Consider the following 21,230-nt stretch of genomic DNA (forward strand, 5'->3'; position numbering starts at 1 on the left):
CGTGAAAACTGGCAGTGTTTCTGTATCAAATATCAATTTTATTGAACTGAATTCTGAGGGTCAATCATAAAACTAGCGTCAAGCCTGACTTGTGTGATAATAATTTGAGAGTCTTTTACAAAATCGTTGCTTCAAATACGCAGGAATCACACGTCATGTAAAACCCTGTTCACCAGGTGTGTTCTGTTGTTTGTTTGTTTCCAGGGTGATGGAAGCTGTACAGCTGACCCTTCAAGAGGCACAGGCGGAACATGCAGGTATGTTACTCTCACCTGGGTCAGGTATGTTACTCTCACCTGTGTCAGGTATGTTACTCTCACCTGGGTCAGATATGTTACTCTCACCTGGATTAGGTATGTTACTCTCACCTGGATTAGGTATGTTACTCTCACCTGGATTAGGTATGTAACTATAACCGGGCCCTAACTAAGGTGCTGGTAGAGGTGTTGGACCAGTCTTTGGCCTTATGGACTGCTCGATGATCACTATTTTCCAATGCTAGGATACTATGGAATCACTGTTAAATGTGAAATAAAAAGACCACAGGTAAGGGGAAAGTTATGTGAATCTCCTGGTGACCATTAAAGCAGATTTCTCATGTTCTTTTCCTCTGAATTGTTGAATTTCATTCAAAGAATTGTTAAATTTATCACTAGTGAATGAATACTCTATATGGGGATTAAAACTAATTGATACTCAGTATTAACATATGACAAATATTTACTGTGATGTCACATTGGGTGGTGGGGATAGACCAGTGGTTAAAGTGTTTACTTGTGATGCTGAAGACCTGGGTTTGATTGGCCACATGGGTACAATGTATGAAACCCATTTCTGGTGTCTCATTGCTGTGATAATACTTGATTATTGCTAAAATTGATGTCAAACTAGACTCACTCACTGTCAGTGATGTGACACATTGTGAGCTTAACTGTGTAGACATGACAGCTGCCTCTATCTTCTCACCAGATTCCCCCAAGAGCAAGAAGAAGCCTCCCCCTACAATGTCCCAATACCGGCAGTCAGCCAAGAAGATCATCAGCAAGATGAAAGCTTCCATATCAGCTCATTTGATCAGGTAAGGCAGCTCACTTGATCAGGTACCAGTATGTTCATTTTATCAGGTAAATGAGCTCATTTGGTCAGGTAACAGTCAGCTCATTTGGTCAGGTAACAGTCAGCTCATTTGGTCAGGTAACAGTCAGCTCATTTGGTCAGGTAGTCAGCTCATTTGGTCAGGTAACAGTCAGCTCATTTGGTCAGGTAACAGTCAGCTCATTTGGTCAGGTAGTCAGCTCATTTGGTCAGGTAACAGTCAGCTCATTTGGTCAGGTAACAGTCAGCTGAAATTAATCAAACTTGAGTGTAAACAGAATAGGAGACTGAAGTGAGTAATCGGAACATGAGGAGGGTTTGTGCTGAAGAAATGAAATGTTAGTAAGTAGCCTCCAAGCAGCTGGTAGGTTCAGCCTCGCATGATAGCCGATCTTATTTTCTTGCTTGTGTGCCTTCAGGTTTACTGGATGGTTCCTGTTGAAGTTCCTTAGCCAGTTCCTGAGAACTGTCCAGGTCCACAAGGGGCAACTGGAAATGGTGCACAAGGTGGCCCAGGTACGTCTCACCTTCGTGTGATTACCTCCTGTGTACTGCAGTCACAGTCATGTTAATTATTGCTGTGTCTATACAAGGGAGCCTTCAGATGGAAGGGGATGGTGGGGTAGTCATGTGGTTGAAGCGTTGCGTCGTCATGCTGAGATCCACATAGCACAATGTGTGAAGCCTATTTCAGGTGTCCCTGTGTTACTGCTTTAATATTTTTTAACATGGCGTTGAACCCAACTCACTCACTCACTCACTCACTCACTCACTCACTCACTCACTCACTCACTCACTCACTCACTCACTCACTCACTCACTCACTCACTAACGCCATGGATTTTAAAATCAGTTTTAGAAATTCTTTGCCTTCGCTTACAGTAATGGGAGTCCAGGGGATGTTGCAATAACTGATTTCAACTTAAGGGAGTATTAGGGTTCTGTACTCTGTCCACTCTCATCATTTGTGCATACCGGACAGACACTTGTGCCTGCTTAGTATTCTTGAATGCTCCAGTACTGTTGATTATGTTTGAGTCATAAGTCTGCAGAATTAACAAATATGTGTGATATTTCTATATCATTGTTTACTACCTCATAACAGTTGAGTTCTTATTATCTAATATCTAGATATAATTGTTAAAAACTCCCAGATCAATGTGTCTGAATTGTGAAACATAACAAGAACGCTGAATTTTTTATGCTGGGTCTGATTCTTTGTCTGTTTTGCCACAGCGTGGAGTACCTGTGATCTATGTGCCTCTCCACCGCAGTCACCTTGACTACATCCTAGTCACCTTCATCCTGTGGAACTACAACATCAGAGCACCCTACGTGGCTGCAGGGAACAACCTCGATATCCCATTCTTCAAGTAGGTGGCACTGGTTAACAACCTTGATATCCCATTCTTCAAATAGGTTTCATGGGTTAACCTCAATATACCAGTCTTCAAGTGGGTGGCATGGGTTAAACTTGACATCCCATTCCTGAAGTAGGTGACATGGGTTAACCTCGATATCCCATTGTTCAAGTGGGTGGCATTGGTTAACAACTTTGACATTACATTCTTCAAGTGGGTAGCATGGGTTAACTACCTAGATATCCCATTCCTCAAGTAGGTGGCATGGGTTAACATTGATATCCCATTCTTCAAGTAGGTGCCATGAGTTAACAACCTCGATATTCTGTTCTTGAAGTAGGTGGCACTGGTTACCAACCATGAAACCTCATTCTTAAAGTAGATGGCTCTGGTTACCAACCATGATATCCCATCCTTCATGTAGGTGCCAATGGTTACCAACCTTGATATTTCTTTCTTGAAGTAGGTGGCACTGGTTACCAACCTCGATATCCCATTCTTCAAATAGGTGGCACGGGTTAACCTCGATATCCCATTCTTCAAGTGGGCAGAATGGGTTAACTACCTCAATATCCCATTCCTCAAGTAGGTGGCATGGGTTAACATTGATATCCCATTCTTCAAGTAGGTGCCATGAGTTAACAACCTCGATATTCTGTTCTTGAAGTAGGTGGCACTGGTTACCAACCATGAAACCTCATTCTTAAAGTAGATGGCTCTGGTTACCAACCATGATATCCCATCCTTCATGTAGGTGCCAATGGTTACCAACCTTGATATTTCTTTCTTGAAGTAGGTGGCACTGGTTACCAACCTCGATATCCCATTCTTCAAATAGGTGGCACGGGTTAACCTCGATATCCCATTCTTCAAGTGGGCAGAATGGGTTAACTACCTCAATATCCCATTCCTCAAGTAGGTGGCATGGGTTAACATTGATATCCCATTCTTCAAGTAGGTGCCATGAGTTAACAACCTCGATATTCTGTTCTTGAAGTAGGTGTCACTTGTTACCAACCATGAAACCTCATTCTTAAAGTAGATGGCTCTGGTTACCAACCATGATATCCCATCCTTCATGTAGGTGGCACTGGTTAACAACCTTGATATCTCATACTTTATGTAGGTGGCACTGGTTAACAACCTTGATATCCCATTCTTCAAGTAGGTGGCACTGGTTACCAACCTTGATATCTCATACTTTATGTAGGTGGCACTGGTTAACAACCTTGATATCCCATTCTTCAAGTAGGTGGCACTGGTTACCAACCATGATATCCCATCCTTCATGTAGGTGGCACTGGTTAACAACCTTGATATCTCATACTTTATGTAGGTGGCACTGGTTAACAACCTTGATATCCCATTCTTCAAGTAGGTGGCACTGGTTAACAACCTTGATATTCCTTTCTCATTCTTCATGTAGGTGGCATTGGTTACCAACCACGATATCTCATTCTTCTTGAAGGTGGTACTGGTTACCAACCTTTATGTATTTTGCTCTTTTCTTTGCAGCATGTTGATGCGTGGTTTGGGTGGGTTTTACATTCGTCGGAAGCTGGACAAGGGTGGAAAGAAGGACCATATATACAGAGCTGTGCTTCATACTGTGAGTATATAAATTTCAGCTCTTCATTCTGTGTGTATATAAAGATCATTATCTACCCTCATGTAAGAATGTCGAGCTTTGATTGGTCCACGTGAGTCTGATAAAATACCATGTACATCCATCACAATCAGCCAGCGGGAGTATAAAAGTCGTATACTCCCACTGCGAAAGTCATATCACCTCAGTGACAACGCGAAGTGAGAAAAGCGTGCATCGACAAGCCTTTAGTAACGTTCAGTGCATTGAGGTCAAACGATCAGCTAGTATCAACATGGCAGCAAGTCGATTTGATGCATGTTTTGTTTTGATTTAGTGAAAACATTCAGCTAGATAAATGCGTTATCACATCGTGTCGAGGGAAATATGGGTTTTATCAGTCCCTCGTAAGGTTGTATTATAAGGGGAATACAACCTTACTCGGGACTGATAAAACCCTGTAGTTCCCTCAACACGATGTCATAACTTCTAGTGTTTCATTCTCAGAAATCTAGATCATCAGTGGTTCACTCTGTCAATACATTTAGATTCATTTGTCATACACAGAATATGCAAATGTGTCCTTCATACTGAGAATATGCAGATCTGTGCTTCATACATAGAATATGCAGATTTGTGCTTCATACCAAGTATATGCAGATCTGTGCTTCATAGTGAATAGAGAATATATGCAGATCAGTGCTTCATACTGAGTATCTGTGCATCTGCGCTTCATACTGAGTAAATGCAGATCAGTGCTTCATACAGAGTATAGGTGGATCCTAAGGATCCAGTTACCTGCCATGTGCCACTGCAGCAGTACTGTCACTATTACATGCAGAAAAGTGGTTTGATGGATTGTCAAGTAAATGTAAGGACTTGGTCTTCTACAGTATATGCAAGAGCTTCTGATGAAAGGTGAAGCCTTTGAGTTCTTCATCGAAGGCGGAAGAACGCGCTCAGGGAAAGCCTTGACACCCAAAGGAGGCTTGCTGTCCATTGTAGTTGACTCATGTATTGAAGGTATGACCTTTGTGTATGCCGTAGTGAGTCATTCAGATCCGTTATTCAGATATTGTTATCTTCGCCATCAGAAGATTCTAGAGTCAGTGGTCAAAATGCAATTAAATTAAAGTTGAAAACTTTTTATAGAAAGTGAATTAAAATTAATTTTTAGAAGACTTTTGTTTCAATGTTGGTTCTTAAGTATTTTTCATTAGTGAAATTTGGGACATATTTTAGATTTGTTTAGAAATTTGAGATGCATTTGAAAGGACAGGGAACTATGTTTTGGTTAAAAAATGACTTCAATGAAAAGATGATGTTACTAAAGAGGATTAATGGACACATTTCAGGTCTAATTCCTGACGCATATGTAGTGCCAATCAGCATCAGCTATGAGAGGTTGTTGGATGGTAACTTCCACAGAGAACAGATGGTGAGTTGTCAGCATGGATCTATCAGGCTGCATGATTACATGCCATACTTAAACAGACGTTTATGGTTTAAAAATACAGGGAAAAAAATCCCAGTTGTGTACAAAGTTATCTGTACTGAAAAGAAATCGACGTACAAATGTGAACATGATAAAGAAGGTTGGAATTTTAGCCATTTGTCAAAAAAAACTGAGTTGGATAAAGTTCTCTTATTAGCTGTTTACAATCATAATAACACTGAAATCACTCAAACATTGGAAATGGGCCTACTTGCACAAAGCAGTGTTAATGCTACAGTGATTGTAATTCCCATTGTCCAACATAGAGGGTTAGCCTTTAGATAGTTGTAGCGCTAAGATAGCTTTATGCAAGTGGGCCCTGGTGAAGTAAACTCACATGTTTGTGGCACAGACTGTCAGACTGCAGTAGATACCTTCAACATTGCTTAATGTTTCCCATAGGGTCTTCCTAAGGTGAGCGAGTCCTTCCTTGGAGCCTGGAAGGGTATTTGGCGTGTTCTGTGTCAGAACTTTGGAAGTGTCCGGATTGATTTTGCTCAGCCTTTTTCAGTAAAGGTTAGTACTAGTAGGTACAAGATGAAGCTGAGTCTATCTGTAAGGGGAAGTTGCAGTCCTATACTTGTAATACTTGATTTGAATTTATGCATCAGTTAGACTGTCAAAAGCCATAACAGTAATAATTGTCACACATGCGAAATGATAATTAAGTCTGTGGTATATTGTATTGTTCCAAGGTGATTTTGTTTCACTGGGGCTGTGAAAGGTGTAACCCCTTTATTCTTTTTCATAGAGATGGTCCTTTGGGTACATATATGCATTTTCCACAGCCGAAAAGGTCTTGTGATAGTTGTATCATTGGTTTAAAAAAATATGGGGCAATAAACAAAAAGTCTTTTTTGTTCATTATATGGGCCCTCAACACGAGGAGCCACCCCTCTGCCACGCAGGTAAGCATCCAAGTCCGTATCATCATTTCTTCTGCTGTCACAAGCCCATTCCTTTTGCTTTCCTTTTCTCCCTCTGCTCTCACCATTCACACATGTTCGATAGTGCTCTTGCTGATCAAATTCTCCCTTGAAAAATGTCTGAGTAGTCAACTACTGTATATTTGATTTTATTTGTTCTTAGGAAAATTTATATTGCTTTTGCAGTGAGTTACGTCTCATTTATGTGACTTTGTATTAATGTTTACGCTTACTTTAATGTGTCGCTATTCCATGGCAGGAAGTTTAGCGTTCCGTGTGTTGAAATATTGTGTTAAAGTACCAATTATTTCATGGTGCGTGCAGGTTATTCACATAATTTTCAGTGTTTTGTATGCGTATGTTAGCTGTTGTATGCTAGCCATTATCTACATGCATGCGTATTTGCTTGTGGGCAGAATTGACCACCACAGGATAAGCATTATAAATGCTTGTGTTGCCTAGGAAAAGCTGGCCACAATCCTGATATTTACGCATTATGTCTTGGTTTTCTCTCCCCAAGCCCAGAAGAGACGGGCAGCAGATTTTCTTTTTCCCATTTGCATGAGGTGGGAGGGTACTACGTTGTATACCTTTCCTCACTACAAAGGTTGACTCAGGAGGCAGATGGGAGCACTGGTGACGTTTCGCCAAAAGTTCTTTTCCGTGCGATATCTGAAGTGCACATACGAGTTTACATGTCGGTTTTGAGTTGGGTTTTCTCCTTTCTTTGCTCTCTATTGATTTCACTTTATGAGCGGGGTTTTCACGTTTTCGAGATCAGTTGCTTAACTTATGAGGTCAGTTCTCAGTGCCTTTCCTCCAGGTTGGTTCCCTCCCATAATGACTCTTGCAGAAACTTTGTGACAGGTCAGAGATGAGTGTTATGGCATAAGTTGATTTGCTACAATTATGATCGCTATTTATTGGGACTCTGCCAAAATTCCCTACTCCCTACCCTCCAGACTTTGGGAGTCTGAGTTGAGGCATATATGCACCCCAAGGACAGTCTCTATGAAAAAGAATTAGACAATTAGAGGTTTCCAATTCTTTGAAGAAAATCGTCTTTGGGGTAGGGCCACCCACTTCCCTGCTATTCTGTTCACTGAATTATTCAGCAGAAGGAATGATGATATGGGCTTGAATGCTTATCTGGTTGCCTGCACATGCAAGGCAGAGGCGTGACTACACGTGGTGAGGGGCCGTATACTGAACAAAAAGACTATTTGTTTATTGTACAATATTTTATTAAAACACGTCACGGGACATTTTCCTGCAGCAGAAAATGCATATATGTACCCCAAGGATGATTCTCTTCAAAGAATTAGAAAAATTCTACAGGTTTGTCAAAGTTTATTTCAGCAGAAATTGAATAACAATATTAAAATGTGTAAATTGTATCACCCTACGATTGAATTACTACTGGATTGGTGTAGGTTTACAAAAGATTGTTACAGAAATATGTAATATGTATTTTGTTTGTCTACTGTTCTCAGCTGTCTTGTTGTCCTGCACTGTTTTCAGTTGTCCTGCACTGTTCTTTGTGTTTGTTCCCAGGAATACATCCAGTGCAACCCTGCCCAGCTGAACCGCCCCTTGTCCCCCATGGCGTCGTCGTCCGGTGAAAACTCCCCTGAATCCTCCTGCCCCAGCCTCAATGGTATGACCTCCAGCTCTTCCCGAGCCAGTCTGCAGTTGGATGGCCTGGACAACAGCAGGTGCCTGGTCAAGGGCATGGGGCTCCATATAGTACACAGTGAGTTGACCTCATGGATCACCACAGGGGATTCCAGGAGAGGGCAGGTGTCCTTAGTTCTCCACATAACACATCTATGTGATTGAGTGACTGAAATACTCTTGTCGAAGTGCTAAGGTTGTGGGGTTATTGATGTTCATTTGATAGGATTGGGTGGTTAAAGAGCCTTACCTGTCAGACTGTGTGTTATCTGCTTGGCCGCAGGTGAGAGAGTTAGATGACTGACTTTGTGGGCTGATGATTAGCTGCTTGACTCTGAGCAAATCTATTGAAATATGAGATAGGAATCAACCCAAGAAAAGTACTAGAATCTTTACTTTACAGAAAAAGTCTATCTCAAACATATGTTACAAACCAGACAGCTGTGTTATAAACTTGACACATGTTGCACCAGCCAGTATGAAGTATATTCACACATACATGTGTGATGTGTGATGATATTGCTTGTTGTACCATGGTATTTTTTCTACTTTCAGCTGCTGTTCACTCGACAGCTATCACCTGTACCAATATGGTGGCATTCCTCTTTCTCTTCAAGTTTCGACAGGTGAGTAGTGTATTGTGATACTGACACTTGTGATTTGCATAATTCTGTATGTCATTTTAGCAATTAGAGTTAGCTTACATGCAAATCTATGTAAGATTACATGTAAGTTTAAACAGAGCCTTACTTTTCACAGGTACTTTATCCGGGATGCTATCCTTGAATTGGTTATGCTGTCAATGTGTAGAGTGTTGTTGTGACTTGCTACTGTCCTATAAGTTCTCATTTCAGGGTGTAATGATGCTGTGGTATCTGTGCATTTGCCTTCTTTACAACTGCAATGAATGTGTTTATTGTTTCAGATTGACACTCTAACCTGAGTGTGTTAATGATTTCAAAATGTCACGATGTACAGCGGACCTAGCTTTATAGAGTTTATTGAAATTTCAGGGGGTCACAGTATACAACTAACTTCACCGGAGCATGTTTCTTATTCCAGGGAGTCACGATGCCCCGCCTGGTGTACAACTTCAACTGGCTGAAGCAAGAGCTGAAGATGAGAAACCGCGATGTGGCTTTCTGTGGAGAGTCTGATGCAGTTGTGGAGTACGCAGAGGCACTGCTTGGTACCGACCTCATCACTAGGAAGTAAGGTCACGGACTGTCTGCAAAACAGTCATAGGGTCTGTAGAGCACACAGGCTTGAGAAATTGAGATTATCTGACCTTATGTGAAGAAATGGTGTAAAACACAGCCTTTGTAACACCATTCAATCATGAGGCACAGATAATCAGTTATTCCGAGTTTGAAGTTTGTTTTTCTATGTAGTGTTCTTTGTATTTTTACAAAAGCAAATTTGTGAAATGACATTCCATCAGAATCTTTGGAAGACACATCTCAGATTTAGATTATTATTATTTTGGAGATTTATATAGCACACTTATCAATTTCAACTCCCTGGGGAGTATACAACTCATGCTGCCACTATGCGCACCAGAGGTGGGCTTGATCCCGACATCTCAGCCTCACTCGATCACTGGCCTGCCACTTTAGCCAGCTTGCCCACCATGCCCCCCACGGTTTAATTCTATGATTTTTATCCCATGCAATGTGTGCTGCAGATGGAATTAAAATGCATGCCATCTGTGTTTCCATGCACATTTGTCTTTTCCGGAGCAGAACTTCAAAACCATTCACTGTTTCTTCACTAAACTTTGCCATATGGATAGATCTGGTGGTGTACTGGTGCCTTTTGGTAGTTTCGGAATTCTGAATAAAATACTGAATTTGGTAGTAGTGTTCTTTTCTGGAGCAAAACTGTAAAACCTTTCAATATTTCTTCACTAAGCTTGGCACATAGATTGGTCTGGTGGTGCCTTTTGGTAGTTTTGGAATTCTGAATAAAATATTTTCAATACTCTCCTACCACTAGCCAAAACATTTGACATCATCATAAATAGTAGATGTATTCATGATGAATATTTTGCCTTTTGGGGGTATATTGATGACTTTGTCTTCTTTTTAATGCTTCAAAGTGATGTCAGTGGATTGTATCCATTTTCTGTTGTAGACGTGATGAGAATGGTGAAGAATTGCTGATTCCGTGCCTGACTTTGCCTAATGTGTTTGAACTGACCTACTACGGCAACAATGTGATATCACCATTCCTTCTGGAGAGTGTAATAGGTAGCTATAGCAGGAGTGACTGAGGGTAGTTTTACGCCGCACTCAGCAGTGTTGTAGCTATATGGCAGTAGTCTGTAAATTATCTGTCTGGACCAGGCAATCCTGTGATCAGCAATCCAAGCAATGATGTGTGCAATTTGGATACAATGACATGTGTCAACCAAGTCAGCAAGCCTGACCACCCGATCCTGTCAGTTGCATCTTATGACAAGCATGCGTTACTGAAGATCAGTTCTATAGTAGCAAGTCAGGCAGGTTGGTACAATCTTATTGGAGCACAGGGAGTAGATATGCAACGTGTTGCCTCTAAGGTGTGGCAGAAACCTGTGATCCTTGGATCAAGCCGTTTTTGTCCCCGTTTCTATTCTAGGTATGTCAACTCCATACTCGTAGTTGCATATTGTTCATGCTTACAGATACTAGTTTGTCTGTGGTAGCAAAGTGGTCGCATTGCTTGTTACTGCACAGACCAGGGTTTGATTCCCAGCATGGGTACAATGTGCAAAGTACATTGCTGGTGTCCCCTGCTTTGTAATATTGCTAAAAGAAATTTAAAGCCAAGTTTAAAGTTTTCTCAAATGTTGAGTCCCAGTGTTACCAGCAGATAATGCTGACTTTCAAATGAGACAAGTGAAATTTAGCTTCATTTGACAGACATCACAGACTGTTGATACCACAAAGTGTGTACACTGGAACATTGTTTCTGTTGCAGCTAATGCCTTGATGTATGTTGGTAAATTTTCACTGACTAACTCCCCTCCAGTGGAGAATGGACCAGTCCGAGTAAGCCGAGAAAGAGTGATCGGTGTTGCTGAGGAACTGTGCAAACTGCTTCAGGAAGAGTTTATTTTTGTCCCAGTGAGTGTTACAATGTTCATTTGAAGCTGCACATTATAGTGACTACCCTTCATTAGCATATTGATAGCATTTTGCCTTTGACTCCTTTTATGATGGTTTCTCTCTCCTGAATGAAGTGCATGTGTACTCTTTCAGCCATGTGGGAGACTGAATGAGGCCTTATCTGATATGGTAGAACAGTTCATCTCTCTGGAGATTCTAGCAGAGGAGCAAACAGAGGTATGAACATATCACTGACAGTATTGTTATTAGAGCTGTGACGATATATCGTAGTATTGATAATTGTGATACTTTATCAGATGATATATGTATCGATACTTTTTTGTATTGTGATACACTGTTACTTGTATCAAAATATATATCTTTAAAGAAAATAACTAAAGACAGCATATTATGTAAATCGAATGGTATCGTATCGTTCAAAGATATCGCAATACGTATCGTATCGTGAATTTTCTGTATCGTCACAACTGTACATGTTATCTGTTGTAACTGACTGGACCATAGTTGCTATGCATTTGAGTAAGAAAATCACAGATTGGTAAACGTTACATTCGTGATACTTTATCAGATATATATATCAATACTTTTTTCGGATCGTGATACGTATAGTTGACCTAAACAATTGTTAATTTTCACTAGGAATTGATGGTTATGTCAAAATTTACATTGTTACGTGATATCAAAATAATTTCAATAGTGCTTCCTGCTTTCATATGACTTTTAAGTTTGATAAGATGTGCAGTTAACACATAATTCATGGGAGTAAATGAATTCATAACAGGATCAGTTTGTAAAAGTTTGGATTCTATCCTGCTGCCCCTTGTTTCTTTCTCAATGTAGAACTCACTCAAATACTGATTGTTATTAGGATGGACCATACAGAATACGATTTCCTTTGACTGACATGTGATGAGTGTCCACCATCCTGATCATTCAGTGTCCCCATCCTGACTATTTCATGTCTGTTTCAGTATGACAATCTGTACACTACGTTTGATCGTCAGTGGGCCAACCGCCTTTCAGCACAGCTGTCCTGGGCCGACGAGGAAGATGACGACTCTGATGATACATTTGTGGAGGAAAAGCCACTCAAAGTCAGTTCACAGTATACAGTCGTAAATATTAACTTGTTTGTCACGATACCAGAAGCTTGACAAGATCAAGAAATATATCCACCTTGATTTCGTCCTTATGTTTCTAATAGTTTTGCTTCACGATTTTCATCATTTGATAAAATGTAGTGATCTCCCTGTCCACTGGTGTTGATGACACAATGTTGTCTATTTATAGGCATTTCAGTGCTGTTGCATCAGTGTTGTCATTGCTGAATCGCCTAGATTCTTGCATAATGTTATTTACTTGGTTGTCTGGTTCAGACACAGTAAATTGCTGACATATGTCAAATCACTGATTGTAGCTTGGAGAAACATCTAAGCTGGAATATCGTATCTGTTGGAATCGAAACTTGTCAATTCATATGAACTTGTTCCTTCTTCTGAATGGACGTTTGTTTTGGCAATATGGTTTCATATATACCGGGATTTGATTTAGGGAAATCTGTACCTCTCATTCCTTTAGTTCATAAATACTGCTGGTTTATGTATAAGAAATGGTGATTGTTGATTCATGTGTCAGCTTTATTTGACCCTCCACTGTTTCAGCTGAACATTGAACAGCAGAGTGTATGTGAGAAGCTGCACTTCTATCACCGGATCCTGGCGCCCATCCTGGAGGCCTACCTGGTTACTGCCTATAGGATCTCGGGATGTCTCGAGACAGAGATGCCAGGTGAGATGACACACTTCAGTCTCTGATGGCTCTTGAACTACTCTTGATATTCATGTTTATACCACCCCTGCCAGTGGTTGGAATGTCATATTGAAGGGGATGAGGGTGATGTATTTGCCTAGTGGTTAGAGCATTTGCTTGTCTTGTCAAAGACCCATGTTTGACTTCCCATTTGGATACATGGGAGCTCATTTCTGGTGTTCCTGCTTTGGTATTACATTGCAGGAGGTGACCAAGATCTAAGCTTTGTTTGGGTAGATTTTAGCAAGGGAAGACTAAGTAGGTTCCGTGGATGAAGTACTTCAGCATAGCCAATCTGTAGGTTAATGTTTAGAGGACTATGTCTGGACTAGTTTGTGTGCTCCTGACAAAAGTAAAGATGCACAGATATGACATGTATCTTACCTACTTGCTCAAACTCCAGAAGGTCTGCAGCACTCAATATTCTTGACCCAAGATGTGATAAGACTTGATGCTTAGTAACCAGTTATTTTATGTTGAGGGCATGGGAGTCCTGTCATCAGCCAGTCTTTTGTTTAGTAGGTGGAGCATTGGTACCAGATTTGTTTAGTATCTGCAACTTTGGCCACAAATAAATAAGCCATGTTCTGAAGTTTGTATTCAGTCTGTAAGCTGAACAAACAGTAGCTGACATATGAACTGAGCGTATTCATTTGTACTTATTCTCTTTCCCGCTTGCAATACTCAGAGGATGACTTCATGCGGCAGCTGCTGGCACATGCTCAAGAACGTGTCACAAAGAACTCCTCGTTGTATGGTAAGTGTGTAAGGGAGGAGATATAAGCAGGCATGTTCATTTCATGTTGTAGACTGTATTACCTGTGAGTGATCCCACCGGTAAAGGTCCGCATTAGAACATCTTCAGTAACACATGCTTGTCATAAGAGGTGACCAACAGGACTTGGTTGACATGTCATCGGTGCCCAGTTGTGCAGGTTGATGTTCATGCTGCAGATTACTGGATTGTCTGGTCAAGACTCGATTATTCACAGACCACCACAGTATAGCTGGAATATTGCTGAGTGCGGCGTAAAACCAAACTCACTCACTGAGTGATCCCTGAGCAAACACTTGGCAATGTTAGAACATTGATTATAATCACCACAAACTTGGCCCATGTTCGGCGCAGGGACACAACTCCAGTCGGTAATGCAACAAACCATGGGCCACATTCATCCATGATTTGAATGCTGTGATCATTTTTGGCTACTTAAGGATATTTTTTTTTCTGAAGAGAAGAAAGGAAAATGTTTATGAATTTCAAGAATTATTCGTACTCAACTCTTTGTATAAGATGCTGTGAAGATGGTAACTGTATTTAATAAGATAATCTTAGCATGTGAGATCATTTTCACCTCCTAGTACACTCCTCAGTGAACATTCTGTGACACTTCACTAATCACACAAATTGTCTCCCCAGCTGAGAGTGCCTCGATGGACACACTGAAGAATGCAGTGAAGGCATACCAGAACATCCGAGTTGTGGAATGTTACAATGCCAGCAACTTGAGGATTATTGGACTCTGTGACCATTACCAGGTCAGAGAGAGGCTTGGACATTATATTGAACTTCTGGAGACACTCAATCTCCCCTGGACCAAGGACAGTCGAACAGAGTAATCTCCCTTTGTTGAACCCGGTGAAGAGATAGATTCCTGTTCATTTGTCACTGGAAGTGATGCCTTGGAATGTGGATGCTTCTGTGGTTAGATTGCAGGTTTCAGGTACCTGATATTACCGAGAATCTGTGATAGACTTGTAGATTTCCGCTGCTTCCTTTGCACAAATGTGTGTCAAGTTGTTGAGTATTATGTCTCGGAAATGTACACATTTTTTGTCGCCTTGCTGTGTGACTTGGTGTCACGCTACCTGCCTCTGTGCAACACATGTGCATAATAACACCTGCTGTAGTGTTAAAATGAACTATATTTTGTGGCTTGTTAGTTCATGGTTCGACATATTGTATTTGTTTGTCTGCTGCTATGTGCAGTAATTTGTTGAAGGATGTTGTACACTGTCCTGTCATGTCCATAAAAGATGGGGGCTAGGACAGTGTCCAGGTACCTAACACCTGACCCTCCTGTTACCTGACCATACCCAGGTAACCCATCCCCTGTTGCCCAGCCATACCCAAGTACCCCCCTATTGCTGGACATTACACAGGTAACAAATACCTTGTTGACCAGGCCTATTCAGTTAGCTGACCTCCTATTGCTGGTCTTACCCAGGTACCCAACCCCTATTACCTGACAGGTAAACACCCCCTATTTCCCGACCATATTTTACCCAAGTACCAAATCCACTATTACCTGACCCTATTCAGGTAACGACCCCCCCTTTTCCCTGGCCCTACACTACCCACCATGGGTTTCAGTTGTTGGGTACCAGTGGCAAAAGGTATTTAGATACATTTATAATATGATTTGATGATACAAACACTGAAGTCAGCAGTTGCTTCATGATGAAAGTCAGAAGGAAGTGTGTATAGACAGACAGAAATATTTCAACTTCTAGTGGGACCATGGATTTTTTTTGTTTCCTCGTTAATAGTATATGACTTGACTAACCACAGGTCTGAATAATCCTGTAGAAATTTGGGTCTTCTCAGAGAGAACCACAACTGGGTCACATGTAAAAAAACAAATGTAATATCTATAAGTAATATATATTTGTCAAGCCTTTATTGTCTTTTAGGAAATATTAACTATGTCACTCTGTAATTGAGAGTGTGCAAACCAACAGTGGGCATTTATTGGATGTATACTGGACAAAATAAGTTAAGGATATTGGTATTTTTATTATTGATATCTTATCAGTGTGTCAATAAATAAAATTATATCACTATTAATGATTTCAAAATTTACATGTATTCCTGGCTAGTTTTGTCTAGTATATCTACCCACAACACTTTGTCTTGACATGTTAAATGTTCATGTGTATTAAACATTTCTTGAAATTCTTCAAACTGGACCAGCTATATTTTGTGTCTCTTTACCATTTTTACCTATTTTGGCACTTCAAGCGACAATCAAGTGTAAAAGAGTTTTGTGTACGGTGAGCTATAGCTCCTGTGGTTCTTCATTTCTGTGTGTGTGAGTTAATGTTTTGCACAAACTGAACAGTTGGGACAAGATGAGTGTGTATTTTACATAGATATCCCCTTTTTCGTCATTACTGCTTTTGCTGAATGTTTGTACATACGTTATTAGTTAACCTACCTGTATGGGAATAATTCTATCACTGTAGTCACAAACACAGGTAATATAGTGACTTTAATTAATATACAAGAATTTTGTCGGATGTCATGAAATGATGTCTCTGTAACCATGATAACCTCAGAAAATAGGAATTACTACACTTCTTCATTATGGAAAGTAGTGTGTGACTTTATTGTGGTAGTTGTCTCAGAGAAATTGCCAGTTCAAGCAGGTTGTACTCGTGTCCCCCAAAACATCAGTTTGTTTGCTACCTCAGATTTTACAATATTACCTATTATGGCACTGATGTGTGTGGTGTTTGTTAGAGCCAATCTTATTGAGCAGCATAGCAACTGTTCAGTAGTCAGTTAAAAGGCCCATAGCAACATGGCTTTATTAGGTGCTATGCCACAATTTACTGAAGTGTGATATTTCAACAACAGACCTTATGTCTCCGCACTGGATAGGATACCCAGAGACTGTTAGTTAGCTAAAATAGTTAGCTCATTTACCTATGGATTATCTGTACATCTGAAGTAATGTGCAAAGTTCCTCACCAAGATTTGAAACTAGCAAAACTTAGTGCCCTTAACATGGAATCAGCCATCTCTTGTTGCTAGTAGGTAGTTGTCTGCTCAGCAATGTCCTAGAAGTGACCACCTTATGTATGATCTTTGTTAATGTAAGTCATTACAGAAAATTTCATTATTGACCCACTGAGAAGAATTGCCCTTGTTATGACTTGATGCATGTTATTTCTTGTAAGCCTTGAACACTTGTACAGATTGTAAATGCATCGTATACGGATCTTCCTGATCCGGACGCTGGAAGGAGATGTCGCTCTGACATTGTGGGTGGTGTCTTGGCCAAGCAGTGAGTGTAAGCATGGTTTCCGGTTGTCAAAGATTTGTATTTCTTTCAAAACTGCTTCCAAAATTTGTACATCTTGCCTTCCTTATTGAATTATACTCACATATAGCCTACAGGATACTCAGTTCTAAGTAAGTCATGTGAGACTGTACTTGTGTTCTGGATTGACAAAATGTTCTGTTAACTCTCCAACCTTTCTTTTGTCGTAGGTGGTTCTAGTGTGTTTGAGCTTGACATAGTTCTGATGTTATAAAGTGGTCAGACAGTTCTGTAAGGCTGGACTGTTTTGTTTCCTCAGGTCTTGTCCGGCTGTTCTTGGTGTTTTAGGTCCTTCTGAAATTCTGACTGCTTTGATATCCATTGTGGCCAGACAGTTCTGATGTTCTAAGCCTGTCTGACTGCTCTGATATCCAACCTAGTCAAACTGGTTTGGCTGCTTTGATATCCAAGCTGGCTGGACAGATCTGATGTTTTAAGCAGGTTTGACTGTTCTGATATCCAAACTGGCCAGACAGCTCTGATATTCTTAGCAGGTCCAGCTGTTCAGATATGAGGTGGATAGACAGTTCAAGTTTGTCTGATTTCTGATGTTCTGGTTTGTCAGTATGAGGACTGATTCAAAGCGGAATTGATTCAGAGTTCTTCAGACCTGATTCAGAGCACTTGTCATAGGCTATGACTAAATAGGTATAGAGGATACAACGGTTGTGTTTTAGGTCAAGGACAGTGTTCGGTCTAAGGGTTGAGTTTGTACAGAGGAAATAATCAACACCTCATGCAGCGATGTTGGGAATGTAATATGACCTAAAGGTTTCGTAGTGTATTCAATTTAGGGCAACTAACAAAAATTCAAAGTAATCTCTGTTCTTGAGGATGATTTTACCATTTGGCAATCTCACTTTGGTTAGAACGAGTATATGTGACTGCCCATACCCCAACCCCTGTGGCACACTGTCCAAAGTAGTGGTACGACAGTGTTTGTCTCGGGAGTCAAGCATGGTTTCCATGATGTAGTATAGTGAACAATCTTATGTACAATCTCTAGGGACCAGAGCTTCCAGTTTGCATTTATCTGTCCTTTAGGACATGCTGAACATGACTATCATGAGGATGCTTTGATGGATGTAGTTGTTGAGATGTAGTTCCCAAGCTGTAGTGATGTTGCTAGCATCAGTCTTGATGACAGACCAGGCATTACTCCTGTCATTAATGATGTGTCTGATCATACCTCGTTAAGGGCCCCCATTTCACAAAGCTCTCATGAAAATAAGATCTCGTAAATTGTAGCATTTGTACCTGCATAATAAAGGGAGTACGAATGGTATGAGAAAAGTTGTGAGATCTTAGGCTTACGAGAGCTGTTTGAAACTCAGCCCAGATCGTTATTTTTATTTTGCACATATAATTATAACTGGTGGATACAAGTATATATTAGGTTTATTTCAATTTTTATACTGATTAAAAAAGTTAGTGACCATCAGTATTTTAGGGGCTATTTTGTATCGATTAAGACAAAGCAGTATTCCACAGATATTTATGCTCCCAAATGTTTTTGTTCCATGAATGTTTCACCATTTATGTCAGGTTAAGATAAATAATTGCATTTTGTATGATAATGTATTTGTGTAATTACGGTATATCCATATTATCTGCATTTGGTATTAGTATTTATTTCAGTTATATGAATACAAAGATGTATTTAAATTTAGAAAAATACCAGTGGAGATCAATTACTTGATGAAATAAAAGATTTCTTTGAAAAGTGAGGACAGTCGAGATGAAATAATTACTGTGCAGTTTGAGGACACTTCTGGTAAATTTTAGATGATTCATGCAGGATAGCATTTTGAAACGTGACGTTTGGAATTTGAGTGAATATTAAAGTGTCAAAAGGTAAAAGGCATATCATGTGTTGTACATTAAAACATGCACTTATGCATCTATATTGTTCACATCTAACAAAGACGTTGTTGGAGACATCAGACTTAATGCTCACATATCCATGTGCAATATGATGCGAGAGACTGGCAGTGTTTCAAGGGCTAGCGGTTGGCGAGGTGTGCAAGTGACCCTTGTGGATGCCTGGGGCACTGCTACTTTAACGAGGCAGCATGTAGGTCAAGCAGTATTGAACATCAAAAGTTTATGAGTGTGTTGTACTTTAGTTGGAGGTATTACAGGGTTTAAAAGCTACTTAGAACATTTTGAAACTTACACTGATAAACATGTACCTTGACCAACAACGTACACAAAGAGGCATTTCTACACAAGATTCCTGTTTCATTAGTGTTTAACTCTAAATAGGTAAGAGGTTCTGCCCCGGTACATATGCATGATGTGATACCACATATACTAATATATTCAGTGCATACCATGATAACTTTTTGATCACCTTAGAGGATTTGTCTATCCTAGTGCACTATAATCCAGGTGAATATTTACAGACTGATCTCAGACAGGTTATACTAAGTGCTAACTGTGTGTTTGAGTGTGGATGACACTGCTGTGAGAGCTGGTAGAGATGTTCACATCGATGTAGCTTTAGTGTCAAGGGCTGTGGTGATTCACTGTAGATTAAGTGCTTCAAGATATGCTGTGTTACAGCACTGCCTATACCTGTATGTACTAGAGACCAGTCATGATTTATGGCGAAAGGGGTGCTGATGATTTTTATGTGGAATCATGTTTAAAGTGAATGTCACGCCCTTTCAAATTCATGTACAAAGTAAGTGCATGCCATGTACAAAATCAATGACACTCCTCAAGTAGATGTGCACAAAACTGATCATCCCACTTCCTCCCTAGAAGTGGGTGACCCCCCACCCCCCTCAAAGCCCTTAATGTCATCATCACCCCTGGTTATTTATCATGAATGGTCCCTTGGAGACGTTCAGTTTGGTTTGAAGCTGTTTTGAGCTCTTTGATTTTATGAAAGAACAGAGGGTTATTTGTGAAATATTTGGTTGATATGAAGAACATGTTATGTGTGTTCACATTTTGTTTGGTATTACATTAATTGGGGAAAAATGTTTTTAGATATGTGCTAGAGTTTGCTTGTTCATTCTATAAATGTCTTTATCGAGTGAAAAAACACATTCAATATTGTCTTATGAGGTGGCAGTGTTTGTGTCGCTCATATCATTAATATTTTGTTGTGTGATAGACAGTGAATCGCAACAGCCCATATGGATTGTGATTTAATATATTCCTTTTTTTGCTGCACAAATAACTTTCGTTTCATCTTTAACAAAATCATCATTGTATACCATGTGTTTCAAGTGATGATATAACTGGTACTGACAATGATGGATACCCTCAATCATGACTAACAGCAATTTACATATTAATTACCAGAGTAGGGAGGCTGTATGTCCCGTGTGTTCTGGTATCAGTCCTGTTATTATGGTTCTGTGTACCTTGCTATTTATTGACTCTGTCAGTGTTAACAGGGTGTTTGTATAGTACATAGGACCAGAGTCGCTCACTGTATAGTTATTGTTGTCATTAAAAGTTGATGGAAGTAGACAGAATGTCGTGTTTTATGTTCTGGCCTTATTCTCTGCCTAGATTGGTTGATTTTATGTTAGCTGCACTTACCAATATTCCAGCTGTATGGCCCTTGTCTGGACCAGACAATCCAGTGATCAACATCATCATCATTGGTCCATGCAACTGAGATATGATGAACTGTGTCAACCAAATCAGCAAGCCTAGTCAACTGTGACTACAAGTGTTGGATGCAGAAGGTCAGTATGCATCTAGGGCGTTGGTGCTTTTTCTCACTGTAGCTTAAGAAACGTCTTGTTGGGCAGGGGTGGTGAGATAGACTTGTGCTTATAGGGTTGGATTGTCACACCAAAGGCCCACTTGGCACATTGCGTGAAGCCAATTTATGGTGTCCCAACTCAACTCACTCAATCACTCTTCTAGGCCAAGTAACTATCTTTGAAGTGTGCCAGCTCACCAAGCAGAAAATGGGTACCCAGTAGAAAGAGATGGTAATGTGACTACGAAACCTGTAGGTTAACCAAAAGCAGCTGTAGTACTCACCAAGTAGCTGAGAATGAAACTCATGACCCATTGACAAAGGTAATGAGAATGGGGTGCG

At 40.2% G+C, this 21,230-nt stretch overlaps 1 protein-coding gene across 1 annotated transcript in view; it reads left to right on the forward strand.

The window, feature by feature from the left end:
* LOC137265833 (glycerol-3-phosphate acyltransferase 1, mitochondrial-like) overlaps nucleotides 1-20,652 on the forward strand; it is a 40,769-nt gene extending 20,117 nt beyond the window's left edge. Inside the window, exons 6-23 of the mRNA XM_067801297.1 lie at nucleotides 205-257; nucleotides 970-1,078; nucleotides 1,515-1,611; nucleotides 2,332-2,468; nucleotides 3,972-4,065; nucleotides 4,935-5,064; nucleotides 5,397-5,479; nucleotides 5,939-6,052; nucleotides 8,017-8,215; nucleotides 8,692-8,762; nucleotides 9,199-9,347; nucleotides 10,270-10,385; nucleotides 11,098-11,243; nucleotides 11,379-11,462; nucleotides 12,218-12,340; nucleotides 12,908-13,034; nucleotides 13,744-13,812; nucleotides 14,476-20,652. Of these exons, the coding sequence (XP_067657398.1) occupies nucleotides 205-257; nucleotides 970-1,078; nucleotides 1,515-1,611; nucleotides 2,332-2,468; nucleotides 3,972-4,065; nucleotides 4,935-5,064; nucleotides 5,397-5,479; nucleotides 5,939-6,052; nucleotides 8,017-8,215; nucleotides 8,692-8,762; nucleotides 9,199-9,347; nucleotides 10,270-10,385; nucleotides 11,098-11,243; nucleotides 11,379-11,462; nucleotides 12,218-12,340; nucleotides 12,908-13,034; nucleotides 13,744-13,812; nucleotides 14,476-14,675 (2,101 nt within the window). The 3' untranslated portion in view covers nucleotides 14,676-20,652. The remainder of the gene's footprint in view (nucleotides 1-204; nucleotides 258-969; nucleotides 1,079-1,514; nucleotides 1,612-2,331; nucleotides 2,469-3,971; nucleotides 4,066-4,934; nucleotides 5,065-5,396; nucleotides 5,480-5,938; nucleotides 6,053-8,016; nucleotides 8,216-8,691; nucleotides 8,763-9,198; nucleotides 9,348-10,269; nucleotides 10,386-11,097; nucleotides 11,244-11,378; nucleotides 11,463-12,217; nucleotides 12,341-12,907; nucleotides 13,035-13,743; nucleotides 13,813-14,475) is intronic.
* The last annotated feature ends 578 nt before the right edge of the window (nucleotides 20,653-21,230 follow it).

Source organism: Haliotis asinina, chromosome 15, assembly GCF_037392515.1.
Source record: "Haliotis asinina isolate JCU_RB_2024 chromosome 15, JCU_Hal_asi_v2, whole genome shotgun sequence".
Lineage (NCBI taxonomy): Eukaryota > Metazoa > Mollusca > Gastropoda > Lepetellida > Haliotidae > Haliotis > Haliotis asinina.